Genomic DNA, 24,457 nt, shown 5'->3' on the forward strand with positions numbered 1-24,457 from the left:
AACATACAAATATACACACACACACACACACACACACACACACACCTTTCTAAATCTGTGTGACAGATAACTAAAATCAAGTGGAAAAAAAAGTAAAAGAAATTTTAGCTTCCTTTTGTTTTATGGATCAGGTGGTAAAATTAGTAATGCAAGTCAAAACACATTATTCTCAGAACAAAGGATTATTTCCACCAAGTATGTAAGTGTTGGCTTCACAGTATTTTCAGTTTATTTTTTTTTGGCTACTGGTTACTCTTTAACCACCTGGTAAATATATGTTCAATTTACCGCAACTTCTAGACATACAAAATGTTAAATAAAAGTTAATAAAGAAAAAATACACAACACAGTCACAGCCTTCTCATGTCTTTATAAAATCATTTAGGAAGAAAACAAGCAGTAAAACATTGCTCAAAATAAGGGATACATCATTTTCTTAAAATACCTCAGACATTGACTGACAAATTACATATTAAAGAAAAAAAAAATCATAATCTTCCTATTAAAACAGGAAGTGTGAATATTCGGCACCTCTGCGCTTATCGCATGATGCTCCACCACATAGAAAAGGTTGATGAATGTCAGAATAGTGGCCTAAAGTTTTCTTACAATTTTTTTTTTTTTTTAAAACATCAAGTGTAAATTTCCAAATACAACTCTACATACACAAAATTAAAAAAACATTTTACACAGTATGTTTATACCAAAACAGTCTACCAGCAAAAAAAAAAAAAAAAAAAAAAAAAAAAAAAATTGTAAAGAAAAAATCCTTAAAATTTATTTCCAATTGTATCTTCCCGACTGACGCGGTGGTGGGTAGTTTCTCCCTTGGTTGTAATTCTGAAAAACATAAATAAAAAAAAAAAGAGTTTGTAGTAAGGATTATAAAAACACAATAGCAAACAGCTTTATTCACACAAGTCAAAACCCAACAATGATTTTATAACAAAAGCCGGGACACAGAACTAATCAGAAGTTAAAATACGCTCAGAACATCTCTAAACACGGGGTATAGAAGGGGAGATTTGTCCGACAAGGGAGAAAGGACAATAGTCAAGGAATAAAATACAATAGGAAAAGGGGAAAGGAGTTACAAACTAAAATTTAGGACCAGTGACTTGGGAAGCCGTACAATGCATGGATACAGTCATATACTTCGCATACATGACGATTACATTACAAACTGATGGGGCTGCAGCCAAGTCAGTCCATCAATGCTCTTACTCACCTGCCGATTCCTGTCGTCTTGGTTTCTCTGGTAGTAATTGCTTGGTCCACTGTGTTGATTTGCATATGGATTGTGCATATTCGGCATCTGTCCATAGTTTCTATAAAAACAAACAAATAAATAGAAAAGGCAATTCCATCAAACCCAAATCATGCTTTCTAAATTGCATCTTGTGTCATCGGTTGTGTGCGCTCTTCCTTCTGAACTCTGAACACAAGGTTTCCAAGTCAAAGTACATGATCCAAAAGGTAAACATAAGCAACACAGGAGAATGCTTTATTTTCTCAAAGTCCAGGCCCTCTAAGGCTCATCATTCTTTCGAGTTAATTGCAGATTGCAAATGAATTCTTACAGCAAAGAATTTGGAATCTAGGGTAGGGTCCTTGTCAGATTTTTTTTTTCCCATCCATTATTCTGTGCAATATGTCACAAGGGCTGATCGGAGAGTGTGTACATGGAGGGGGGGGACCTTCCCAAGTTCTATTGATGTGGCTTTCAATTGACCACCGTGACCTAGCAACATCAGGACTAATTGGCATAGACTGACATTTGGTATACAGTTTATATGGGAACACAAATTCAACATCTATTAAGACCCCACATAACTAGTCGCAAAATGTTTTAATTGCCTTGTCGTAGTAAACCGATTCAAGACCCTTGGCAAAAGTGGGACACACCAATAAGACCAAACGCACGGTTATGAGAGCTGAAAAACTGTAAAACATTTGCGGCAATGTGTCAGTAAAGACCTAAATCTTTGCTTTTCTCTGGAAAGGAGGAACTAAAAATACGTGATCAAGGAGGAAAGGCAAGTGTCACCCTGGTAGCCCAGCATATCACTATGTAGCACTGAGATAGTTGTCGCAGTCTGACTCATTTATTCCTTCTTGGGGGTTTAAAAGAGTTCATTAGAAGTTTTACAATGGATGGAGACAAGTAGGGACCTTTACAAACTTCTGTGTTTTGTCAGCGAACATATGTATAACATCCCTCATTATTAAACCACGTCACATTCCTCCCCTTGCGCGCTACTTATTAGTCTGTGGATTCCATAATCCTTCCAGACCCTTCTGCTTTTAATTCAGCCGAGTCTTAAGTAGTTAAAGAAACTGTTTTCAGTGGCAACTAATAACTACTGACCTACAGTGACACCGGCCTACAATGGACTTGTCAGCCTTGAAAAAGTTGGACCAAAGAAGTTGATTAGGACTTCAAGAGGTTTGTAGCAAGAATCAATAGTGGGTCTGTGCTAACACTGAGCTTGGAAAGGGGAACATCATTAGTTATGCCTCGTTAATTTCCAGCAAGCTTCTGAAAAGAAATTTGTTTAGCCTACCCTAGGCATTCCAAATCTTTGTTCGGTTTCCAAACTTTGGCAAGCTATCGATATCCGACTACTGGGTGTCATTTTCATGGGATGTCTATGGTAATGCGCTCAACTGGAAGTCTATGATTTGACAGTTCTTTTTCGTTAAAAGACCGACATGAACCCTTACCTTTGTGGTGGCGGCTGGTTGAAAAGAGGAGGGCGACTTTGCCAAGAATTTGGGGCTCTGGGGTCTACAGGGAGCATAAAAACAAAACTGTTAGCAAAAGGCACACATATTTATATCACAACATTGTAAGTGCATTATTATCACATCCCTCTCCCTAAAAAATCTTAGCGTTTTATTAAACATTCTCCTACGGTGTGGCTCTCCTACACCACAGAATAATATTTAGTAAATATTTCCTCTGATATTTGGAAGCCAATAGCTCAAGCTAAATACCGAATAGGAACACACAGACACCAGAGCAGTTGCTTTTATACCTGCATCTAAAACAGAAGAATTTTTTTTTCTTTTTTTTAAACAAAGTTAAAGAATAGGAAGTTCCATGATTTACAAGGCATACACAAGTTGCACAGGTTTCATTTGTTGGATAGAGCTCAAGGCTATCTGGTTGAGATACAAATCATCTTTCAGCAGACCGTGCGTGTATGTGAGCTGAAGGGCCACCCACTCCTTCCTTTGTTTGTGACAATACTACAGTAGAAAACACGGCCACAACAAAACAGGCAATTAGATGGATGCTCTTCTTCTAAACAAGATTGGCCAGTGCACAGCATGAAAGGCTTCTAATCAATAGATCCTCATTCCGTACACAGCACTCCAGAAATTGTGGTGCTTGCAAATCTTTGGCCTTCTGTGGGATCCTCATTGTTTAAGTGAGACCTAATTAGAAAGGCCCAGTCAAGTATCTCCCCCCCTCCCCGAATCGATCGACATATCTGGCCCTATGCATTTTACAAAAATAGTGTAGAATTCTCAGTCTTGATATATATCTATACGATTCCCCATATAGACATGAGTATATATATGTGTATTTAGTCATTTACTTTAGGGGTAATTAAGTTAAGAAAAATGTAACTTACAAATTATGTCCATTATGCTCCATTAATCTTTATGAGGCTGACAGATTGCCGACCCCATGTTATTGTAATCTCGTCTCATCACGTGAACCCACTGTTAAGCAAGTTAAGCCCCATCGTGTGGAAAGGGCCTAACTGGGGCCCAAGTATGTTAAATAAGAGACCATACCGGGGAAATCCACCAATTCTCAACAAAACAAAATATTGTGCCACTCTGTTGGGTTCTGCATTACAATCACCATTTACTATGATGGACAAACCTAATAGATGCCACCATGTTCAATACTTCAGAGAAGGGAGTCTCCATACTTTAGCATTTTGATAACAGGGAGGGGACACTGGGAATTGGCTAGGTAAGTTAATTTAGATATGGAAGAGATCATGAGTCCGTATGGATCACAGTATAGAAATTTCCATTGCCCAACCTATGCTACTGAGATCTCTAAGTAGGTTAGTTATTCTACTTATTAGCAGAAACCCGCATGTTTTTTTTAATGGATGACAGGTTATGCATAGTACAGAAGGCTCCGAAGACCCTTCTGATGGTGTTGGCTCTAGCATAGCAGAGCACTAGATCAGAATTTTGCTGGGGAGAGGACAGGTAGGTGGGGAGATACGTCTTCTATATACTACTTTCAGCTTTAGTTTTGAGGGGTCAAAATTGCTTAACTTCTTTTATGTAATGGCACAATTGCCTTGGATTGTAGTACTCTGTTTTCAATGAGAATAATAAAACTAAAAAGGAAACCAAAAAAAAAAAAAAAATTCTGCTCAAAATAGTGGAACAGCAGTTTACAGGTTACTAAACATTGCACAACTGAATAGAGCAGATGATAATGGTAAATACAGGAGAAAGAAGCAGAACAATATCAAGTCCTGCACACAGCTTAAAAAAATTATGAAAGGAGACTACAGGTGAACTCCATCCATAGAGAATACATCACGTAATTCAGCTCTGTGGAGATTAGACTAGCGGAGAGGTGAGCGCCTCCTGCTAATTTGCATAAACTTTTAACGCATTTATGTCAGAGTAACGGACATGCCAGAATGTGGCAGGAGGACTCCATCACCCCCAAGGTAGCAAGCATGCATTTGGTTACAGTCTACCACCCCTAAAATGGGGTGGTAGGTGTCCTCTAAATGACAAAGGACAATTTATATATTTTTAAAATCAGAATACAACATGCAAAAATGCAAGGAATGACCAAGGACACACCATGGGGCCACAAATCCTTCAGCGCTAAACTCCAGAACCACGTTCAAGTACAATTTTACTCAGGCTACATTCACACTGCCGTTGCCCGTCGTCCCGTAGCACAGCGGGCACACTGCAGTGCCGGGGAGAGGAGGGAGGAGAGCGCCGCTCAATCCCACCCCTCTCCATAGGAACATAAGCCGCATGGCACCGTCCTCCGAAAGACAGGACGTCTTATCTTTCTTCGGGGTACGGAGCGGTATGGTACCGTTCCCGTTGGGCGCAAAGCGCCCCTTGCTGTCTAGATGGGCCGTATATACGTTGGTCGCATACATACCTCCCCCATACGTTAGTCTGAATGTAACCTTGCTCTTTTTTACTCTTACCGTTTTAGCGCCTATCACTGATGGTCAGTGTGAGCAAGAACTCTCTAAGCAGAGACTTCATGAATCCTTTGTGCTATGAGATGCTGTGTGCTGACAATGTGCTTAGAGAATTAAGTGTAGTTAAACCATGCACCCTCATAATCTAAGTGTCATCATCTGAACATTCACTAGTATCAAAATGAAAGACAGATCAGAGATGAGAGATCCACAAGATGCATACAAGACACAATGACATGGCTGAGATAGCAGAGCTGAGAATAACATACACTGTCAGTTCTGCTGTGAACAAAATATGAACAAAACCCAACAACAACTGTAAATTGCAGCAATTCTTAGGTTGTTAATAATTCTCAATCCGCTTTCTCGCTGTATAATGCTTTTTGCACGTGAGCTCCCATCTACTCAACCTTGTCTGTACTAGACTCTACACCTGTAGGTCCTGGACATTCCGCAGATAGAAGCCGCGCTAGCAGACATGTTACTGCCAGGAAAATCAAAGGGATGTTCATTTTCTTTACAGATGCAATGTATGTTAAGTATCCAAGCTCTCGAAAAGTGTGCACTTCTGAGTGTCAATGATAAAAATTAAAACAGGCAAAATGTTAAAAACCATATAACCCTAAACATTACTGGAAGAACAGGCTACATTCTGGGTGACATTCCACAAATATGAATATGCATCTGCTTTGTAAATGGGAACATGTATTTTGACTTTAAACCGTCATAAAAAGGAACCAAATTTGCACTTTTATACACTTCGACTTGCGTTGCAATTTAAATGGTGTGAACCCAGACTTAGACCTGTTAGCTGAGGCTGTGTTCAGATGGAGCCCTTCGAAATGTAATTGAGCGCAGCCCCTCAACATTGCGTTTCAATCCCATATGGCAGTGATTGCGAACCTTTTAGAGCCCGAGTGTCCAAACTTTAACCAAAAGCCGCTTATTTATTGAAAAGTGCCAGCACAGCAACTTAAGCAGTAATTTATTTCTCCTTGCTCTTTGACAACTTTCAATGATTCAGCCTCCGAAGAACACCAACACAGTTGAAAGGAGGAGGGCAAATTTGCTTATCATTGTAGGAAGATTCTTTGAGTCCTGTCTGGTGAACTTCATGTTGGGGCGATGGCTTGGGTGCCCACAGAGAGGGCTCCAAGTGCCTCCTTTGGAACCCATGCCATAGGTTTGCCACCACTTCCATATGGGTTTCCAGTTTACTAGCAAAAGAAGAGGTGCTCATTCTTTATCATGCGCGTTTCATTGGAAACACAAGTGATCAGACCATGCCCAAAGGATCCATCATATAGAAAAATCACTGGAGCGGTAGGTGGAGCATGTGCCATCAATGGCATGGACAGAAGTAGCCGAATACTGAACTCTGCCACCTCCTTCGGCGCCGTAGGGATTAATAAAGCAGAATGCATGTACGACCTGTTGGTTTATTCATCGGAACACAGACTCCATTCTCCGCATACGTGGAAGTGCCAGCACTGGAACCTCACACATCAGCAAGTTATCTCCTATCTAAAGGACAGTGGATAAACTTGTGCAGTTAAATTTAAAGCGGTATTTGAGTAACAACGCACCAAAGCACAGAAAATCATAACTCCCATCAGGAAACAATGATAAGGGAAAATGTGCAAGACGACCACGACAACCTTTGCAGCTTCCTTTACTTGAAGATCGGCATTCGGCACAGCTACCCTAATAGTCCAATCAGTAACACTACAAAAGTGTCGCAGTATATGAATATATATTTATTGAGTGATAAACCATAAACGCTCCATATGTTGAGACGCTCCTAAATCTCTTACAAGTGCACATAAATATTTAAAAGCTAATCTTATAGACATGGATTTCATATGCTGAACTCGAGCCACGAATGTATCTGATGAAACTAAATAACACTTCTAAAGTCCGGAGAGCCGAGGGAGAGGGTGCGTGATACTGACGCTAGAGCACAAGATGACAACAAAACTATAAACTAAAGGCTCCAAAACAGCTTCTTAAGAGAGGATTTAGCTAATCAGCCGGCAATCACAGACGAGACCTCGTGTTTACTGATTGCACTAATGAAAATCGCTCTCACACTCAGCTAAGTGACAAGTTTACCGAGAGCAACGGAACAAAGTCAGGAATCACATCCTCAGCTTTGCATAAACTAAATCTGCCATTCACCCCGAACGCCAGCAGACTGTACTTGACTCCTGCAAGTTATCAGCATACAGCCAATTATTCATCAGTCGAAAATTGGCACATCAATGTCAAATCAAGGAAAAGCAGAAGGGAACACCCACCGCGGCCACTTGAACGAGGTGGCGGTATGATTGACCGCACTGCCCTTCTCCATAGTAATGTCACTGTGAGCGTGTAACCAGACTGTCATCCCATAAATATAGCAATGCGCCTTCTCCTTCAAGACACGGTCATTCTTCAATCTAGTTGTCATTCAGTACCGCCAGCCGCAGCAATGCAATTTCCATCAAGATATCCTTTCATACCCAGAAATATGCAGACAAGCTCCCATGGCTCATTGAGAGCTTAACCAATGCTAGGTGGTTTACGGTGGCAAAATTTTATTAGCCCCATGTACATTTTGGACCTCCTGGAAGTCAGGGGAACAAAACAACCGTTTTAGCAAATGTCATTTTGGTTTACATCTGTGTGTAGAGTGGAAATTTGAGAATACAAATGCCATCATGCTACCGAATCAAATTCTTCATCTAACAAAACGTTTAAAAATGTAACCCTCCAGAACCAAGCCTGATTTATAAAGGTTTATAAATGTTTTATAGCTTTCTGACTCTTCTACGACAAGCTCTACCAAAGGGTAAGGCCTAAGAAAAGGGGCGTGGTTGTGTGCCAGAAATACTGCTGACCCCTCAGAATTGTGAGCTGGTGCCTGAGCTTACTTTCGTTAGTGTTATAAACCGCTGGATCCCGGTTCAATCACTTTTTAAAGTTTATAGCTGAAGCTGCTTCGGCGCTTGGTGCGCGCCCCCACATAGGAAATGCCGGTCGCGCGCAGCGCCGAAGCAGCTTCAGCTATAAACTTTAAAAAAAGTGATTAAACCGCGATACAGCGGTTAATAACACTAACGAAAGTAAGCTCCGCACCAGCTCACCCTGAGCTAGTGCTCGGTACTTACAGCTTACACCGACAATTTGAACTGGTAGGTTTCCTTTAAATGAAAAAAAGCTCCCCAATTTCGCCCGAGTAGGAGGTTGCCACAAATTTGTTGTTAAACTGCTGTATGGGCACATAGCCGGGCATAGAAGGGAAGGAGGTGCCATTCACAACAGATCTGCATCATCACATTTTACAGGCTATAAAATGTTTATTTTTTTTGTAATTTGGACACGGGGGATAAGCTAATCAGATTTTAGTAACGGTTTCTTAAAAAAAAAAAAAAAATCATCAATAAAGGGGTTGTCAGACTGTATACAAACAAACCCCAACACAATGGTGAAAAGAAGGAGGCTGTTAAAAAAAAACCCCCAAAACATACATTTACATACCTCCCAGAGTGCCGACAATTTATTTTTGGTCTCTGACAATTGGATTTTAAAAATGTTGGATTGTCATAAGAATCAGGATTAACAATAAAGCTTCATTGTAGACACCTTTAGCCTTGGGCTACAATGATCAGCTGTAAGTTATTAAAGTACAGTTAAATTGCCAACATCCAGTGGACAGTTTGTAACTAGGTGTCGTATGCAAGTCGGGTGTTCTTCACACCTGTATTTAAGTGAAATGGACTTTAGCTTTCCTAATTGAGGAAGGGGTCTTCTTTCTCTTAAGCCGAGCCAACTCTCTCTGCTACATAATTCAAGTACTATTCGTGTGGCTGATGAGAGTTCCTGAGGGAGGGCTGAATGCGAAACTATGTAACTGGCTGAAGAGAAATCCGCTCACCCCTGCCTCAGGAATTCTCTTCAGCATGGGGAACAGGAGGCAAGGTGAAAGAAGGACATGAAAGACAAAACTAGGAGAAAAGAAAATGATCAGACTCACATAGGGTCAGAAGGGAGTATTTTTTACTATCCTGGAAAAAAAAATTGGTGCGACATTTCTTGAGAAGTAGTTTTTGCCGAAGAGGAATATGATATTTTCAGTACTAGAAATACTACATGGTGACTATTTATGGGCAGTGATGCGGAAGATGGGCTTTGGACCGCAATACATGACATGGGTGCGCCTGCTGTATTCACGGCCAACTGCGAGGGTAAGGGCAAATGGTTGTCTATCAGAGGCGTTCGAGTTGGGGAGGGGTACTAGGCAGGGCTGTCCCCAGTCTCCCCTGCTGTTCGCGATAGCTATAGAACCTCTGGCCAGTAAGATACGAACTATGCCGGGAATCCAGGGGTTTCCATTAGGTACCAAGGAGGAACGCATTTCATTATATGCGGACGATGCCTTGCTCTATTTGGGTGATGTGAATAGCTCTATAGAACCAGTTATGGAAGTGATTAGGCAGTTTGGTGATAGATCAGGACTCAGAATAAACTGGGACAAATCGTCAATTCTCCCATTGGCCGAATTAGATATGGAATCTCCGGTACATGCACTGCCTTTAAAAATTGTTCAAAAATTTAAATATTTAGGCATAATAGTTTCCCCCGATCCTAGGGACTACATTGAAGATAATTTAACACCCTTGATGAATAAAAGCAGGCATAAGGTTAATACATGGTGCAGACTTCCTCTCTCTGTGATAGGCAGAGGAAACCTAATAAAAATGGTACTTATGCCCCAATTGCTCTACATTTTGCATAATACGCCTATATGGATACCCTTTAGAATATTTTATGGCATACAAGGTATGTTCCGGGAGCTGCTGTGGAAAAAGGGGCACCCTAGGATTAAATTGGAAACCCTGCAAAGAGCTAAAGATAATGGGGGCCTGGCTATACCTAACCCATGGATTTATTTCTTGGCTGCGCAAGCACAACAACTAAGAGGTTGGGTGCAGGATTTAGATAGAGCTGGACCAAATGGTAGATTAATTTCAATCATGACTGGCATGGTACCACCAATTGCAGCAGTAGAGATGGGGAAAGTGGGAACAATAAGTGGATTGAGATGTCCGACCTTAGCCCTCATGGCGAAAACTTGGCGCAAGATTAAAAGTATACTGGGGGTCAAAGGGAATAGCGAATATTTTCCTATTTGGCACAACCCACAGCTTCCGGAGATGTTCAGACTTGAAGGGTTCTCCCCATGTGAAGGCAAAGGGATTTGGTTCCTTCAGCAATTATTAGAGGGCGAGACCTTTAAATCCTTTGAGCAGCTACAAGAATCTACCACATACACAATTTTATAAGTTTCTCCAATTGAGACATGCATACGAAAAAACGATCAAAGATGAAAGGATTCAAACCTCAAACCATAGTGTCCTAAAAATAGTAGTAGGAGGGGGCTCGAGTAAGGGAATTATATCCTGTATTTATTCTAGACTATTAGAAGAATATCTAAAAGAACACCCTCTTAATATAAAGGAGAAATGGGAAGCAGATCTGGGGGACATTTCTGACGCTCAATGGGACGTAGTCTTGGAGAGTATACCATCATTGTCTCCGTCGGAGGCCCAAAGATTATCACAAATTTATATCCTACACAGGGTGCATAAGACGCCAAGCTTGCTCCATAAAATAGGACTTCGGAATGACTCTTGTTGTCCTAGATGCTCAGCTCCAAATGCTAGACTGCTTCATATGATGTGGGAGTGTAAGGAGTTGGAGGAATTCTGGAAGCAAGTTCTCCATTTAATCCGGAAAGTATTATCGGTAGACCTAGAACCGGACCCGAGGGCTTGTTTATTGGGTCTGATAGAAAGTGACACCATGGAAGGAGCTACATTGTTATGTGCACAGAAAATGTTATATTTGGCTTGTAAGGCCATAGCGGTTCGGTGGATTCAAGCTCTGGCACCTACAGCGCAGGAATTTATAAATAAGGTCAATAATATAATTAGATTGGAATGGGGAGTATATCTAAAAAGGAAGTGTCCTAAGAAATTTGACAAGATATGGGGCAGATGGCTGAATACGGCGGGACTACCAAACAAAGCTCTAATAGATCTGAGAAATAGTACTCGATACCAAATGATGTTACTAGGCACATAAAAATAGATACTTTTCTGTCTAGGTCCCTTACACTCTCTAGTGTGAAGTATAAGATCCGGATGAGCGGTCCTTTGGTGCAATCATAGAATTTAGCCTTAAACTGTCTGCTTGGGGGTAGAGGGGAAGGGGTGGGGTGTGGGGGTGGAATGTTAAGATGTTGTATTACTTTGGTCTTGTGTGTCAGACTGTATGTTATAAAAATTGTTAAAAAAAAAAAAAACACACAATAAAAAAATGTTTTTATCAAAAAAAAAAAAAAAAAAAAAAAAGAGAAATACTACATGGTAATAATTGGCTAGTTATATAGGCACCCAGACCAGGCTGATTTTTTCTTTTTTTTATATGACACACCAACACTACACACACAAAAACATACATAGAGTACAATACAATACATACAATCTACTAAAAGTTACTTTATACCCTTACTGCCAGAGACAGAAAACTGGTAGATAAAACTTCTAAATGGATCCCACAGGATATTAGGTGACAGGGGGTCTGTACTGTACAACAGAGAAGGCTGCATAGAAAGCTTGCAGACATGAGCTAGGAGCCTCTTCCCCCATCCTCACACAGTTGGTGGCTGCAGGAGAGGGGGGACTCAAAGCTTCAGCAGTGAGAGAGGCTCCCACCCGGCGTTTGGTCATGTGACTGGAACAAGATTGTAGCGCAGTAATTGTGTACACATTGGTCACATGATGTGCCTGCAGCACGGCCAGGACTGAGGGGGGGGGGGGGGGGGGAGAAATACGTGCAAGGCCTTTTTTTTTAATGGAGTAAATTGGTCTGTACATGAGTTAACGCAATCTTTGTAAAGCTGTTTTACCATCTAGGCAAATAATCCCATGCAGACTGCAGAACTATGGAAAGGAATATAGCGATAGTTGCACTGCTGTAAAATAGCAGTTTTCAAAGACATGTTAGGTTAGTGAGTTATTTTAAGTGCCAGGATCCCTTTAGATTGAAACCTTAAAACTTCATTTTATCTTGTGCCAAATACAAAACTTACAAAAACAAAAAAAAAAAAAAAATTTAAAAATCATTACATACATTTGTACCTAACATGCACATTCTCAAAAAGTTAGAATTATAGATCAATATACGCACAAACTCGCTAATCTGCATGAGAAAGTACCAACCAAAACACTGACAGTCTTGTAACATTTGGCTGTCATCCACAAACATGTTGTTTATACATTCTGGACACAGAAAGCAGCTATTACAAAATCTGCACTGTCTGAGAGCACATTAACGATGCAAAAAATAAAATAAATATAAAATTAGAAGCAGATCTAGATCTTCATGCAAGAAACAGCTAGACATGCTGAAACACCAGCAATTACTCAACTGTGTCTCCATGGTCAGGGACTACAAACCCTGAATATGCAGTCACACTTGCTTCCAAGCAATTTCCAATTTCCTACTTCTTAAAGAAAATCTACCACCAAGATCAAGGATTGATCAAGCAAACAGACATATTGGCAGGATCCGCTCCCTCCGAGCTTCCTGTGCCCTTGTTTTTAAGGAAAAAAGGCTTTAAAATTAAGCATACAAAAATGAGGGGCTGCAGGCTCCATTAACACCTTTGGAGGCCAGAGTCACTAATATTCATTTGCATAAATTTAAACACGAATACAGGCAGTCCCCGGGTTACGTACAAGATAGGGTCTGGAGGTTTGTTCTTAAGTTGAATTTGTATGTAAGTCGAAACTGTATATTTTATAATTGAAGTTCTAGACATTTTTTTCTTTTTTCCCAATGACAATTGAAGTTTAAAAATTTTTGCTGTAATTGGACCAAGAATTATCAATAAAGCTTCATTACAGACACCTTACAGCTGATCATTGCAGTCTGGGACTATAGTAAAGCATCCAGAGAGCTTTACCAGAGGTCACAGTGGGCGGAGGGGTCCGTCTGTAACTATGGGTTGTCTGTAAGTCGGGTGTCCTTAAGTAGGGGACTGCCGGTACACAAGATTCGTTTTGCCATCCTTTGTGCCTCACCATACCAAGACTACAAACAAAATTGTAAAAAATAACCATAAGCTTACTGTGCATTAAATTAGGAAGAGGTTGGTGATTAGGCATTCTGTATGTATTTCCACGACTGTAAATATTTGGTGGAGGGGCATTGCTGTACTGTCCACCTCTTGGGGGTCCTCTGTTTTGTGGCATGACATGGCTGGGAAGATAAAACAAAAGTCAATTTACCAGTACAAGTTTACAAAACCAGTAATGAGGTTAAGGGATATTAGAAATAGCACAACAACTTACCCCAATGTTCTAAAGGCTGACTGATCCAAGTGGACTTGCTTCCTATCCCGGTTGAAGCCCACTTGTGGCCTCCAAGGCCTGCCATTGTTGTTAGTTCTCTCCCAGTCTCCTGGTTTTAAAGTAATCGGTGGTTTTCTACAAGACAAAAAGGGGAAACAAGGAAAGGGATTGAAAAAAGTAACAATTTAAACCCTATCCCCCAACTTGCTCATTGATGGAACCCCTACAGATCACAAGAACAGATGCCCGCTGTTCCCACAACAGGAGTACCTTAGGGAAACCCTCTTAAAGTAAAAATGAGCATATCTGTGCCTACAAATTATAGTTACTTACTTTGCGCCTTGTAACATCACAGCTTTAAAAATATAACCATCTTCAAATTGTGGGTCTTTAAATTTGATGCTACAGTAAATAAAATAGCAAAAGGTTAGTGAAAATTTTTGATTATTCTCAACTGCGAGTAGAAAGTCTTCTCTGAAACACATACCTGATGGTATAATTTTGTGTTAAACTTCTTAACGTAGGAACAGGAGACTCTACCGTTCTGAAAAGTAATGAAATAATGGGTAAACTGAATAGCTGCCTCGGCAAAACAGAAGAACGTCAACATATGCAGAAGCTTCAGTAAAGCCCAGTTATGGGACGTTACTGCTGGTGGAAGATGAAGAAATGTATTACATAGCAACTCCACAAATGAAATAAAAACCACAAAATAAGTGGCTTCTAGCCAGTCTTCTCTGGTTAACAGTGAGGATCCAAAGACGAATCTCTGATCTGAGGGTTGCACTCCGACTAAAAACTTGATTTGTGCGAAAAGTAAAGGGGGGGAGAGAGGGGTGAAGCAGACAAGAAATGTGTAGGTTTCTTACACATTGGGAAGGACCGCTCCATCGTCCGTTTCAAGCAATCCTTGAATCCCGTGGCACAGCTCAGGTGGTATTCCAGTTGGCTGCAGATGTACAACAAAAACACACACAATATTAGTGTATATGAACGAGAGTGCAATATGGGAGTCCGCTTAAATGGGGTGTGTAGGAAGAGGGTCCCCTTCCTCTTACAGGTCTTCTACCCTTTACAAAACAGACTTAAGATACATCGCATGGAGAAAGAAAAAAAAAAAAAAAAAAAAAGAAGACATTATGACCAGGCAAGAATAATAAAAAAATTATAATTCTTTATATTGCGTACACATTCACACGACCGTGTAATTTCTCCAGTCCTGTATTTACAGGCCGTATGAGCCCGTATATACATGGCGTTTTTTATCTGTATGCAGCACGTATTTAACCCGTATTTTATACATCCCCATAGACTTCTAGGGCATACGGAACTGAAATACAGGAGAAAATAGGACATGCTCTATATTTTTATACGGCCAGTATACGGTACACTACAGTGTCAAAAACGGCAATATAAATGGTTGGACGTATTTTCCATTGAAATGAATGTGGCCATATGTAACCCGTTAAAAAAACGGTACGGATACGGACGTTTTCATACGTCCGTGTGAATGTAGCCTAAGGCTATATTCACACTGCCGTTGCCCGCCCGTACCGTACCGTAGCGGGCAACGGCAGTGTACGGGGAGAGGAGGAGGAGGTGAGCGCAGCTCACCCCCGCCCCTCTCCATAGCAACCTATGGCGCACGGCGCCGTATTACGGGAAAAGATAGGACAGGTCCTATCTTTCTCCCGGGTACGGAACGGTACGGTGCCGCACCGTACCGCTCCCGTAGGGTGCCGTGCGCCCATAGAAGTGTATGGGGGACGTATATCGGCCGTATATACGTCCCCCATACGTTAGTGTGAATGTAGCCTAACAGTGTGTTTTGGAGTGTGGGAGGAAACCCACGCAAACACGGAGAAAACATACAAACTCTTTGCAGATGTTGACATGTGTGGGATTTGAACCCAGGACCCCATTGCTGCAAGGCAGAAGTGCTACTCACTCAGCCACCGTGCTGCCCTAAAGCATAAAGAAGGATACCAATTCACCCACACAGTGTACACTTATGTACCCTTCCACAAAATTTCTCATTCCTAGCTCTGTTAAAAAGAATCCTCAACTTTGGTCAACCCCCACCAGCTTCAAAATAATTTTATATCAGCACCTTTTCGGAATGCTTTGTAGCGCCAGTACATTTGGCAGTTCCAGCTGCCAATCCCTCTAAATTGATGAAGAATCGTCCTGAACTGGCCGCCCCCACACCCCCAGAAGAAACCGAGTCTACTTGGTAAAGCGCGCGTTGGGACGATTCACTGTTTAACAGGGAGAGCAATATCTAGGGATAGCGTGCTCACCTAATTTTTTGTGCCGAGACCAGGTGAACTCAGCTCCAAATACAAACAGACGGAGGGCGACAGCTAACCACTCCGTCCGTGATCCTTGTATAGCGCGGTATCCCGTTGATCGGCACGGCCGCAGAATGAATCATGTGTGCAGAGACGCGGCATGTTTTTGTAATAGCTGCGTTGCTTCAGGATTTAACTGCACTAAGTGATGTGTAGGAGCGCGGCATGCTCTTGGAATAAGGGGTTAAAGTGTCAAATGTTACAGTTAGGGCTCATCCACATAAGTACACATGCTGCACCTGGGCGAGTATACATCTGCGTGCAGGTGGGAGGAGCTCTCCTCACCCCTCCTCTCTCCATTGAAAGGCGAGTGCGGTAAATACTGCAAAAACATGGGACACTTGCTATATTTTGCGGCACATCACTGTGTTCACCGCACTGTGACTGGGTGCCAAAAATGTGTATGTGTGCAGTGAAACTCCTACAAAATTGGGTGGCTGTATGGCCGGCCCCCATAAGGTTTGTCTGCATGAGGTCTTAGGTCAAACTATATGAAAACTGAATATGTTTAATAAACAGGTAAACTAGAAAAATTGTGAGATATAGAGAGAGATATAGCATGGAAAGAATCCAGACTTTTAGCTTTCAAGTGGATGAAGAGCTTTTCTATAAAATAAAATCATATGGTCCATTAGAAACAAGATTGTTGTCTTTGGATACGACCACCGCTGCTGGGATGATTGCGCAAAGAAAAATAGTTTTTGTATATGAAATGTCCAGGAGTTACTGCATGTTCCCCAGCCACCCTTATAACAGGCTATTGAATAAAAAAGTTATATATGGCAGATCTATACAAACTGGCGTGTGCCCCCTCTATTAAGATCTGCTATTATTTAAGTTGCTTATGCCCCTATATTTACAAAGAAAAGGCTTTCAAACTATTCAATTGAGTTTAAGGGGCTCAACGCTCTATAGATGTTACGCTGACCGGAGCTCCAACGATTCTTTATGAATCTAACAGTATATTGCTTGACGCATCGATCCTTTTCTATGAGTATTGCACGTCTCCACAGGTTTCTGACAAGGATAGGTCACCATTCAGACCAACTCCACCGCGTTTCCTAATCCTCCTTCATTGCCCTCTCTCTTTAAGACAATTTCACTAGAAGTATGTGTACGGATAGTGTAGTATATTCTTTGTAGTTTAAAATTTTATTAAAAATCTACTCAAAATATTTGTTAAAATGTGCATATCTAGACATAAGCAGGACGCCAGTCACACACATCCACCCGACCCTGGGTTTCGCCTACACAGCTTCTTCCGGGGCGTTCAATTCCTGATGGTAGATTTCCTTTTAATCGCATCTACCATAAAATTAACTGACGTAAGAGGACTAGTACTTACCTCCCTGTCCCATCCCCTGTGTGTACCAAGCTTAATTTCTTATATATTTGCATGACCGCATTTCTGTAAAAATATTAGTTTCTAAGATATGCAAATTAGCTTGTGGTGCTCTGCAGAGCACCATCAGGCTCCAGTGTAATAGCATTTACGCTCGCCCCGGGCCATTCCAGCCGCATTCTGAAAACCGATGAGATTGGAAAAGATCCAATGACATCACCGGATCTCAAAACACAGATGCAGAGCACCACAAGCTAATTTGCATATCTTATACACTTATTTTTAAGCAGAAATGCAGCCATGCAAAGATATAAGAATTAAAGCTTTGGCCATGAAAGATGCGCCCTTAAAATATAGGGCAAAATGGGAAGGAGAAGTGGGTCCTATTGAGGATGGACAGTGGCTCTAGAGTTAATTTCTACTCTCTCCCCCAGCGAAGCTCGCAGAATGTCTCACCTTTTACTGTTGCATAGAGCCTATAAATCCCCCCAACTTTTGTACCGAATAGGGATTAGTACAGTGGTATGTGGTACAGAAGATGCAGGAATACTTCATATGATGTGGGACTGCAGAGAATTGGAAATTTTCTGGAAGTCTATTTTGGAGTTAGTACGTAAAGTCTTTTCCATTGCTATAGAAGCAAGCCCTAAGGCATGTTTATTAGGGGTCTTAAGGGTTGATAACTTGATAGAACCAAATAACATCGCAATCCAGCGCTCCTTATACCAAGCCAAGAAGGTCATAGCCGCTCACTGGATAAGGCCTCGGCCTCCAGACAAGAGGGAATTTGTAAATCGCCTGAACGCGATACTACATATGCAAAACGGAACTGCATTCAAAAATTTGAGAAGATATGGGGCAAGTGGATGGGCACACCAGGCTTGCCAACAGCATCCCTGATATGTTTAAGGGAAAGTTTGGAATATCAGCTATCTTTGGTGAAATAGGTAACGGAGGTTTCCCTTTGTGAACAGAATAATTGGAAACAAGGGTGTTGGAGGGGGAGCTGGCTCATAGGGGAGGGGGGGGGGGGGGGGAGGTTTGGGGTAGGGTAGAGAGGGATATACACTCACCGGCCACTTTATTAGGTACACCTGTCCAACTGCTGGTTAACACTTAATTTCTAGTGTCTCAAATCGCCACCCGTTACAACCAAGGTAGGCAGAAGAGCATCTCTGAACGCACAGTACGTCGAACTTTGAGGCAGATGGGCTACAGCAGCAGAAGACCACACCAGGTGCCACTCCTTTCAGCTAAGAACAGGAAACTGAGGCTACAATTTGCACAAGCTCATCGAAATTGGACAGTAGAGGATTGGAAAAACGTTGCCTGGTCTGATGAGTCTCGATTTCTGCTGCGACATTCGGATGGTAGGGTCAGAATTTGGCGTCAACAACATGAAAGCATGGATCCATCCTGCCTTGTATCAACGGTTCAGGCTGGTGGTGGTGGTGTCATGGTGTGGGGAATATTTTCTTGGCACTCTTTGGGCCCCTTGGTACCAATTGAGCATCGCTGCAACGCCACAGCCTACCTGAGTATTGTTACTGACCATGTCCATCCCTTTATGACCACAATGTACCCAACATCTGATGGCTACTTTCAGCAGGATAATGCGCCATGTCATAAAGCTGGAATCATCTCAGACTGGTTTCTTGAACATGACAATGAGGTCACTGTACTCAAATGGCCTCCACAGTCACCAGATCTCAATCCAATAGAGCATCTTTGGGATGTGGTGGAACGGGAGATTCGCATCATGGATGTGCAGCCAACAAATCTGCGGCAACTGTGTGATGCCATCATGTCAATATGGACCAAAATCTCTGAGGAATGCTTCCAGCACCTTGTTGAATCTATGCCACGAAGAATTGAGGCAGTTCTGAAGGCAAAAGGGGGTCCAACCCGTTACTAGCATGGTGTACCTAATAAAGTGGCTGGTGAGTGTATATCGTTGTATTTATTTGCGCAAGTTGGATTGTATTGAAGAAATTGCAAAATATAGTATAAATCTGTTACATTCTTGATAATATTACTTGGTTGTAATGTATATTTGTAGTACTGACTATGCCTGTCAATGATTATATTTGCTGCGATGTATATTTCCCTCATTGTTGTACTTGTTGGGTTTGTAAAAGGGGGGGGGGGGGGGAGACTTTCAATAAAAATATCTGATTTAAAAAAAAAAAAAAAAAAAAAAAAAAAAATTAAAGCTTTGGACACACAGGACGGGGAGGTATGTAATAGTCCTCTACCATCAGGTAATCTGTTGGTAGTTGTCCTTTAACGCTAAGCCAGAGTGGTAACTAGAGTTTTTCCATTTCTTTAATGTGCTGGACCAGAAAAGAATTGCAACACCATTACACGCCTATGCACCTAAATACACCCCCCCCAAAAAAAAATTTTTTATTTTTATTTGAACAGTACTTACCTAGATTAGAAACACAGCATTCAACATGCGGTGAACCTTCTAGTTTTAAGTGCAACTTATATTAACATAATGAGACAATAGAATATACAGATATTTTTTGGTAATTTGTACAACCAGACAATCATGTACCTCTCTAGTATGGGTCTTGTAGAGCTCATGTATGAAGTCGTTTAGGGGATGATGTCTCCCAACAAATAGATGATCACCTCCAAGACTATTTCTTCTTACTACGGCAAAGAAAGCAAAGAATAGCGCTTAGCCCAAGCCGTTCCTTATTCCGAGTGTATCTTCAACAGCTGCCATTAAGTTCATTAACGTATAATCCAAACACACGCTAATTCATTCCCGCCGATGATTTTGGCTTTCATAAAGCAATTTAAAAACTTAATTACACGGCTAAAATTCCCACTTTTTCTAATTGTTTGGTGGTTGTGGTTTTAACAGATACTCATAAAAAGGCTTTCCTGTGAAAACAGATCATTTAAAGTCACACAAGAAACCCTGCAAATGAGAGTTTAATTAACAAGTTTTAATGCAAGGTGGCTCTATTCTACTTTGTACCCGCCAAGGCTCCATTTTTGCATCAAGGATCATTCAATTTACTGCAATTAAATCATCTATGAAGCAAAAGGTTACAGATTTGTTTAAAGGCAATCAATAGCAGCCATCCATTATATCCTGTTCATTTGCAGCCTAGCAGAGCAGAAATGACAAGTACGCTAATGCAAAAAACCTTCGTGATTACACAGACAACACAGACGAATATCATAATCTTACTTTCATCAGGAGTGAGGTCAGGGTAAACCTCTTCCAAAGCAGCTCTTAGACGCCGCTCATCAACAAATGGCAACAGAGCAACACCTGAAGGGGAAAGGAAGCAATCAATTAACCAAAGACGAATTGTAAGGAAACTAATGAGCCGGAAACAATATAGGCCAACTTCACAAAGTATGAGGGGGGAAGAGACAACTTTTCTCATCAGATCAAGCAAATCTACACATATTATACGTTGTGATCAGGTCTTCAAGTAATTATTGCATTACATTACACTGCAAGCGTCATAGGACTCAGGTAAACGTATTCTCCAAGACGTATACATTAAAACAAAGGTATAAAAGTGATGAGAGCAGGGCAACTATGAATGCGTTCAATGGAAAGATAAGGTGTATACAGAGTCTACCCTAACACATAACTTTGGTATATCGAAAAGACTGAAGGTGCTGGTGCAGGTTTCGCCCCGGCCATGTAGGAATACTAAGGGGACTGTCGCACGTAGCAGGTTTAAAAACTGAATCAAAACGCATGGGGGCGTGCCACAGCCCAATCGCATTAGTTTCCATAGACTTGCATATGTGATCGGAAAGCAGTACCCAATGTCTTATATTTAGACAATACAAGACAAGGTGGTTATGCCCCTTGCACTCCGCTTCTGTTTCTAAACAGCGACGTAATGTTATCATGTGATCGCTGCAGCCCATGACTGGCCTGGGGCAGTGTTCAAATGTAGTGTTTTCCCTTCCGTCATAGAAATCCATCAATAAATCCATCCGTTTTACTTTGGGGAAGCTCGCTGCTCGGAGTCTCAGCCCCAGGAGAGTGTTTGGTCAGTGAAGCAGGACCCAACGCGGTTTGTGGTTGTGATGCCACTAAGAATCGGGAAGAAGTTTTCATCCCTAGCCTACCTGCACCTATATGTCCGTGTGCCATCCGTTGAACTAACAGATAGAATCCAGGGAAAAACATTCGAGCAGATGCAGCCTTATAATGCATTAGAGGTGGTAAGTTCTGGGTAAAAAATACACTTCGCATTTAAATAATTACAAAAACTTAAAAGAAAAAAAAAATACGACAAAGCTGCATGGCCATAGAAGAATTTCACCCATAATGCATTAATACACAGATGAAACCACTGCAGACAACAGGACGGCACCAAGAAAGGCTCCTTCTCCACAGTCCCTTCATCTGCTCCTACACGCTCCAGTTGCCAGGGTTAAATTGATCCAAGAATTTGGAATACTTTATTTGCACTCTGTGTAAAAGAACTGTGTGGCAACTCAAGCCCCTACACAAGATCAAAAGCCACCAAGGAGATGAAAGACTACACTAAGCAGGTGGAATAGTGATCCGTCTGATCATCATGCAACTGCAGAAATGGCAGGATTTGAGTTTCCCATTTCCAAGACTACATGATTATATGCTCAGCATCTATTTTGATGAACTATACATTACACACACATATACATACACTTTTTTTTTTAAACTTTATTCAATTACCTTGCCAAGCAAACTTCTTTCCGTTTATATCGATTGCAAAGTCATCAGGATAGAAGTCAATGATACTGGAGTCCTGTGAGCAAAGTAGGTAAATTAGCAAGAGCTCCATTTATGGAGCCCACTCCATTGGAATTGCACTCATTGCCACAACTATATTTTAGTTGTGCTTCAATCATTGCTAACAGACTATGTAAAAGACACCCCCTTAATTCATATGAGGAATAGCAGTACGCAAAGCTATCAAACGATACAACAAAAGACAATTAAAGGAGCATTAAAAGAGTTTTAAAAAAAAAAGTATTTTTCACTTGAGTTGCAATATACAAGAAAGCTTATCAGGAATAGATTATTTAAAAAACCCCCCCCCCCCAAAAAAAACCCATAACTTACCGGATCTGACATGAGCCGTCTCCATGAGATTGGCAGGAAGTTACCGCTAGCAGCCGGAAATACTCCCATCAGTTGTTCAAGTGGTTTGAACTAAAAGGACAAGAATACACAACATACATAATCAGTTACTGTATCAAGACTGTTATGGAAGTGGCAGGTCAGGGCTGGGAGAGGAAACCTGACCAAATACAAAGCCCTGATTTTGAACAGTGTGGCACATGCCATGAAATGTGGAGAAGTAGAGGAAGGCAAGAGTAATCAATCACCTCCTCCCTGCAATCCATCATATGGCTGGGTAGTGGTGTATTGGCAGCTATACCCAATGTCTGCTCACATAAGACTACATGGTCTGTAGCTGTGGCAATGTGTGCTAGAGAGCATGTAAAGTAATGAAATAACTGGGTTACAAGAGCAGAGAGAGGGAGCTTCCTACTCACAGCCTGCTGTGCAAGTCTTCACAGGAATAGTAGTCTCAGAAAGTAAAAAATGTGCAAGAAAATTTAAAAGGAATAGTATATATTGGGATCGTAGAAATGTTCATAGCCATGTTTTTATCTTTATACCCCCTGATCCCTGAGACCCCTTTAAGAATTCAATAAGACACAATACACAACATAAAAAGCTCAGCACAAATCTTTATCAGGGAACCTACCGGCTTTGTGTTCTTCTCAAACTCCTTGAAAAGCTCGGAAATATTTTCAAAGTCTGAAGCAAAAGGAGCATAGTGGAAGGGGAAGAACCATTTCCAAGATGCGCAGCCCTGGTTAAAAGACAAAATAACAGATTATAAGGAGATTTATTAGCGTCACAAAATCTGCTACATGTTGTAGAATAAGTAGGGAACACTAAAGAGAACAACTTAAACGTGTAGATCAAGGGATTGTTCTCAGTGTAGGTGCAGGGGTCCAAAACCAACAAAAAATTGGTAAACAAATATACAGGTACCAAAGCCCCACCACAAGCAGCAAAGAAAACCATACAAGCTACACAGCAATGTAATTGAATCCTTCAGGAGTGAATGATAAACTCTGAAGGAAGGTTAGGACGTAATGTAAACTGAGCCCAATAGCAGAACTAAAATTTCATAGTGATCGTTTTGCCTCCGGATTACTCAAGGTTGTTCTTATTGTGAAGTCTCTGCATGCAATTCTAGCGTCTAGTGGCTTTTCAGGCCATCATTCTGCCAATAATGACAGAACACAGCGAGCTTAATGAATTATCATATCCACACTTTACACACACAGCAGATAAGTGCGACAACTGTTGCTTAGCAGGTAAACTTTAGCTTTCCTCAACCAGATATATTATGTGCCTACTCTTCTCCCCAGGCATGCAGATGCTTATTAGTCAGCCTTGTACAATTGCTCCATGTTTGTAACTAATCTTTTTGCCTAACATTTCAATTATGAAAAGATTTTCATCAGGCGCTGATCACTTCAATTACACTGCACTTCATGTAACATGACAATATTGCAGGGCGAGCGGCTGACTGTTCCTTTGACAGCTTGCCAGCACTTATTAAATAATTGCAATTCTTTGCAATTTTGTCTATTCACCCTACTGACATGCGACAGAGCTGCTGTAAGTGAAGTCTGAAGAATACACTGTTTACAAACTGGATTCCTACTAAAGCCGAGCCGTCTGTCATATTAAAGGAGACTGATATGTTACATGTACCTGGTAATAGTATCGGAGCACCCAACACAGGCCTTCCACGTAGGACTGCACAACCTTACGGCGGAAGTCATCGTCAGTGGCGTCCACATCAAATTTATTTTTATAGTAGCGTTGTTTCCATCCTTCTTCCCATAATCTGCAACATAGACAAGTCAGTAAAAATTCTTCGACCTTTAAAGAATAATATTTTTTTCACAACCCTAATATCTGGACATTTGTTTTCTCTAAAAGACAGAAGCCAAGTTTTTTCATGTCCTGAGCTGGGAATGGACTAAATGCTTAGACCAAGTGCTTTAAAGGGATTTTCCCACCAAACAAGTTAGGCCCAATTCTAACTTGCTGTCCGATGGGGATATCCGTGATAAGACCCCCATAGA

General features: G+C 41.2%; 1 protein-coding gene across 1 annotated transcript in view; it reads right to left on the reverse strand.

The window, feature by feature from the left end:
* Window positions 1–353: 353 nt before the first annotated feature.
* The window catches only part of XRN2 (5'-3' exoribonuclease 2), a 42,614-nt gene continuing 18,510 nt past the window's right edge, over window positions 354–24,457 (reverse strand). The window contains exons 17-30 of the mRNA XM_072140614.1: window positions 24,081–24,216; window positions 23,056–23,163; window positions 22,404–22,493; window positions 22,014–22,086; window positions 20,517–20,600; window positions 19,869–19,966; window positions 14,485–14,564; window positions 14,103–14,159; window positions 13,949–14,017; window positions 13,616–13,750; window positions 13,393–13,523; window positions 2,725–2,788; window positions 1,229–1,328; window positions 354–840 (exon numbers count right to left, since the gene is read on the reverse strand). Coding sequence (XP_071996715.1) covers window positions 778–840; window positions 1,229–1,328; window positions 2,725–2,788; window positions 13,393–13,523; window positions 13,616–13,750; window positions 13,949–14,017; window positions 14,103–14,159; window positions 14,485–14,564; window positions 19,869–19,966; window positions 20,517–20,600; window positions 22,014–22,086; window positions 22,404–22,493; window positions 23,056–23,163; window positions 24,081–24,216 — 1,288 coding nt within the window. The 3' untranslated portion in view covers window positions 354–777. The remainder of the gene's footprint in view (window positions 841–1,228; window positions 1,329–2,724; window positions 2,789–13,392; window positions 13,524–13,615; window positions 13,751–13,948; window positions 14,018–14,102; window positions 14,160–14,484; window positions 14,565–19,868; window positions 19,967–20,516; window positions 20,601–22,013; window positions 22,087–22,403; window positions 22,494–23,055; window positions 23,164–24,080; window positions 24,217–24,457) is intronic.

This window comes from Engystomops pustulosus, chromosome 3, assembly GCF_040894005.1.
Source record: "Engystomops pustulosus chromosome 3, aEngPut4.maternal, whole genome shotgun sequence".
Classification (NCBI taxonomy): Eukaryota; Metazoa; Chordata; class Amphibia; order Anura; family Leptodactylidae; genus Engystomops; species Engystomops pustulosus.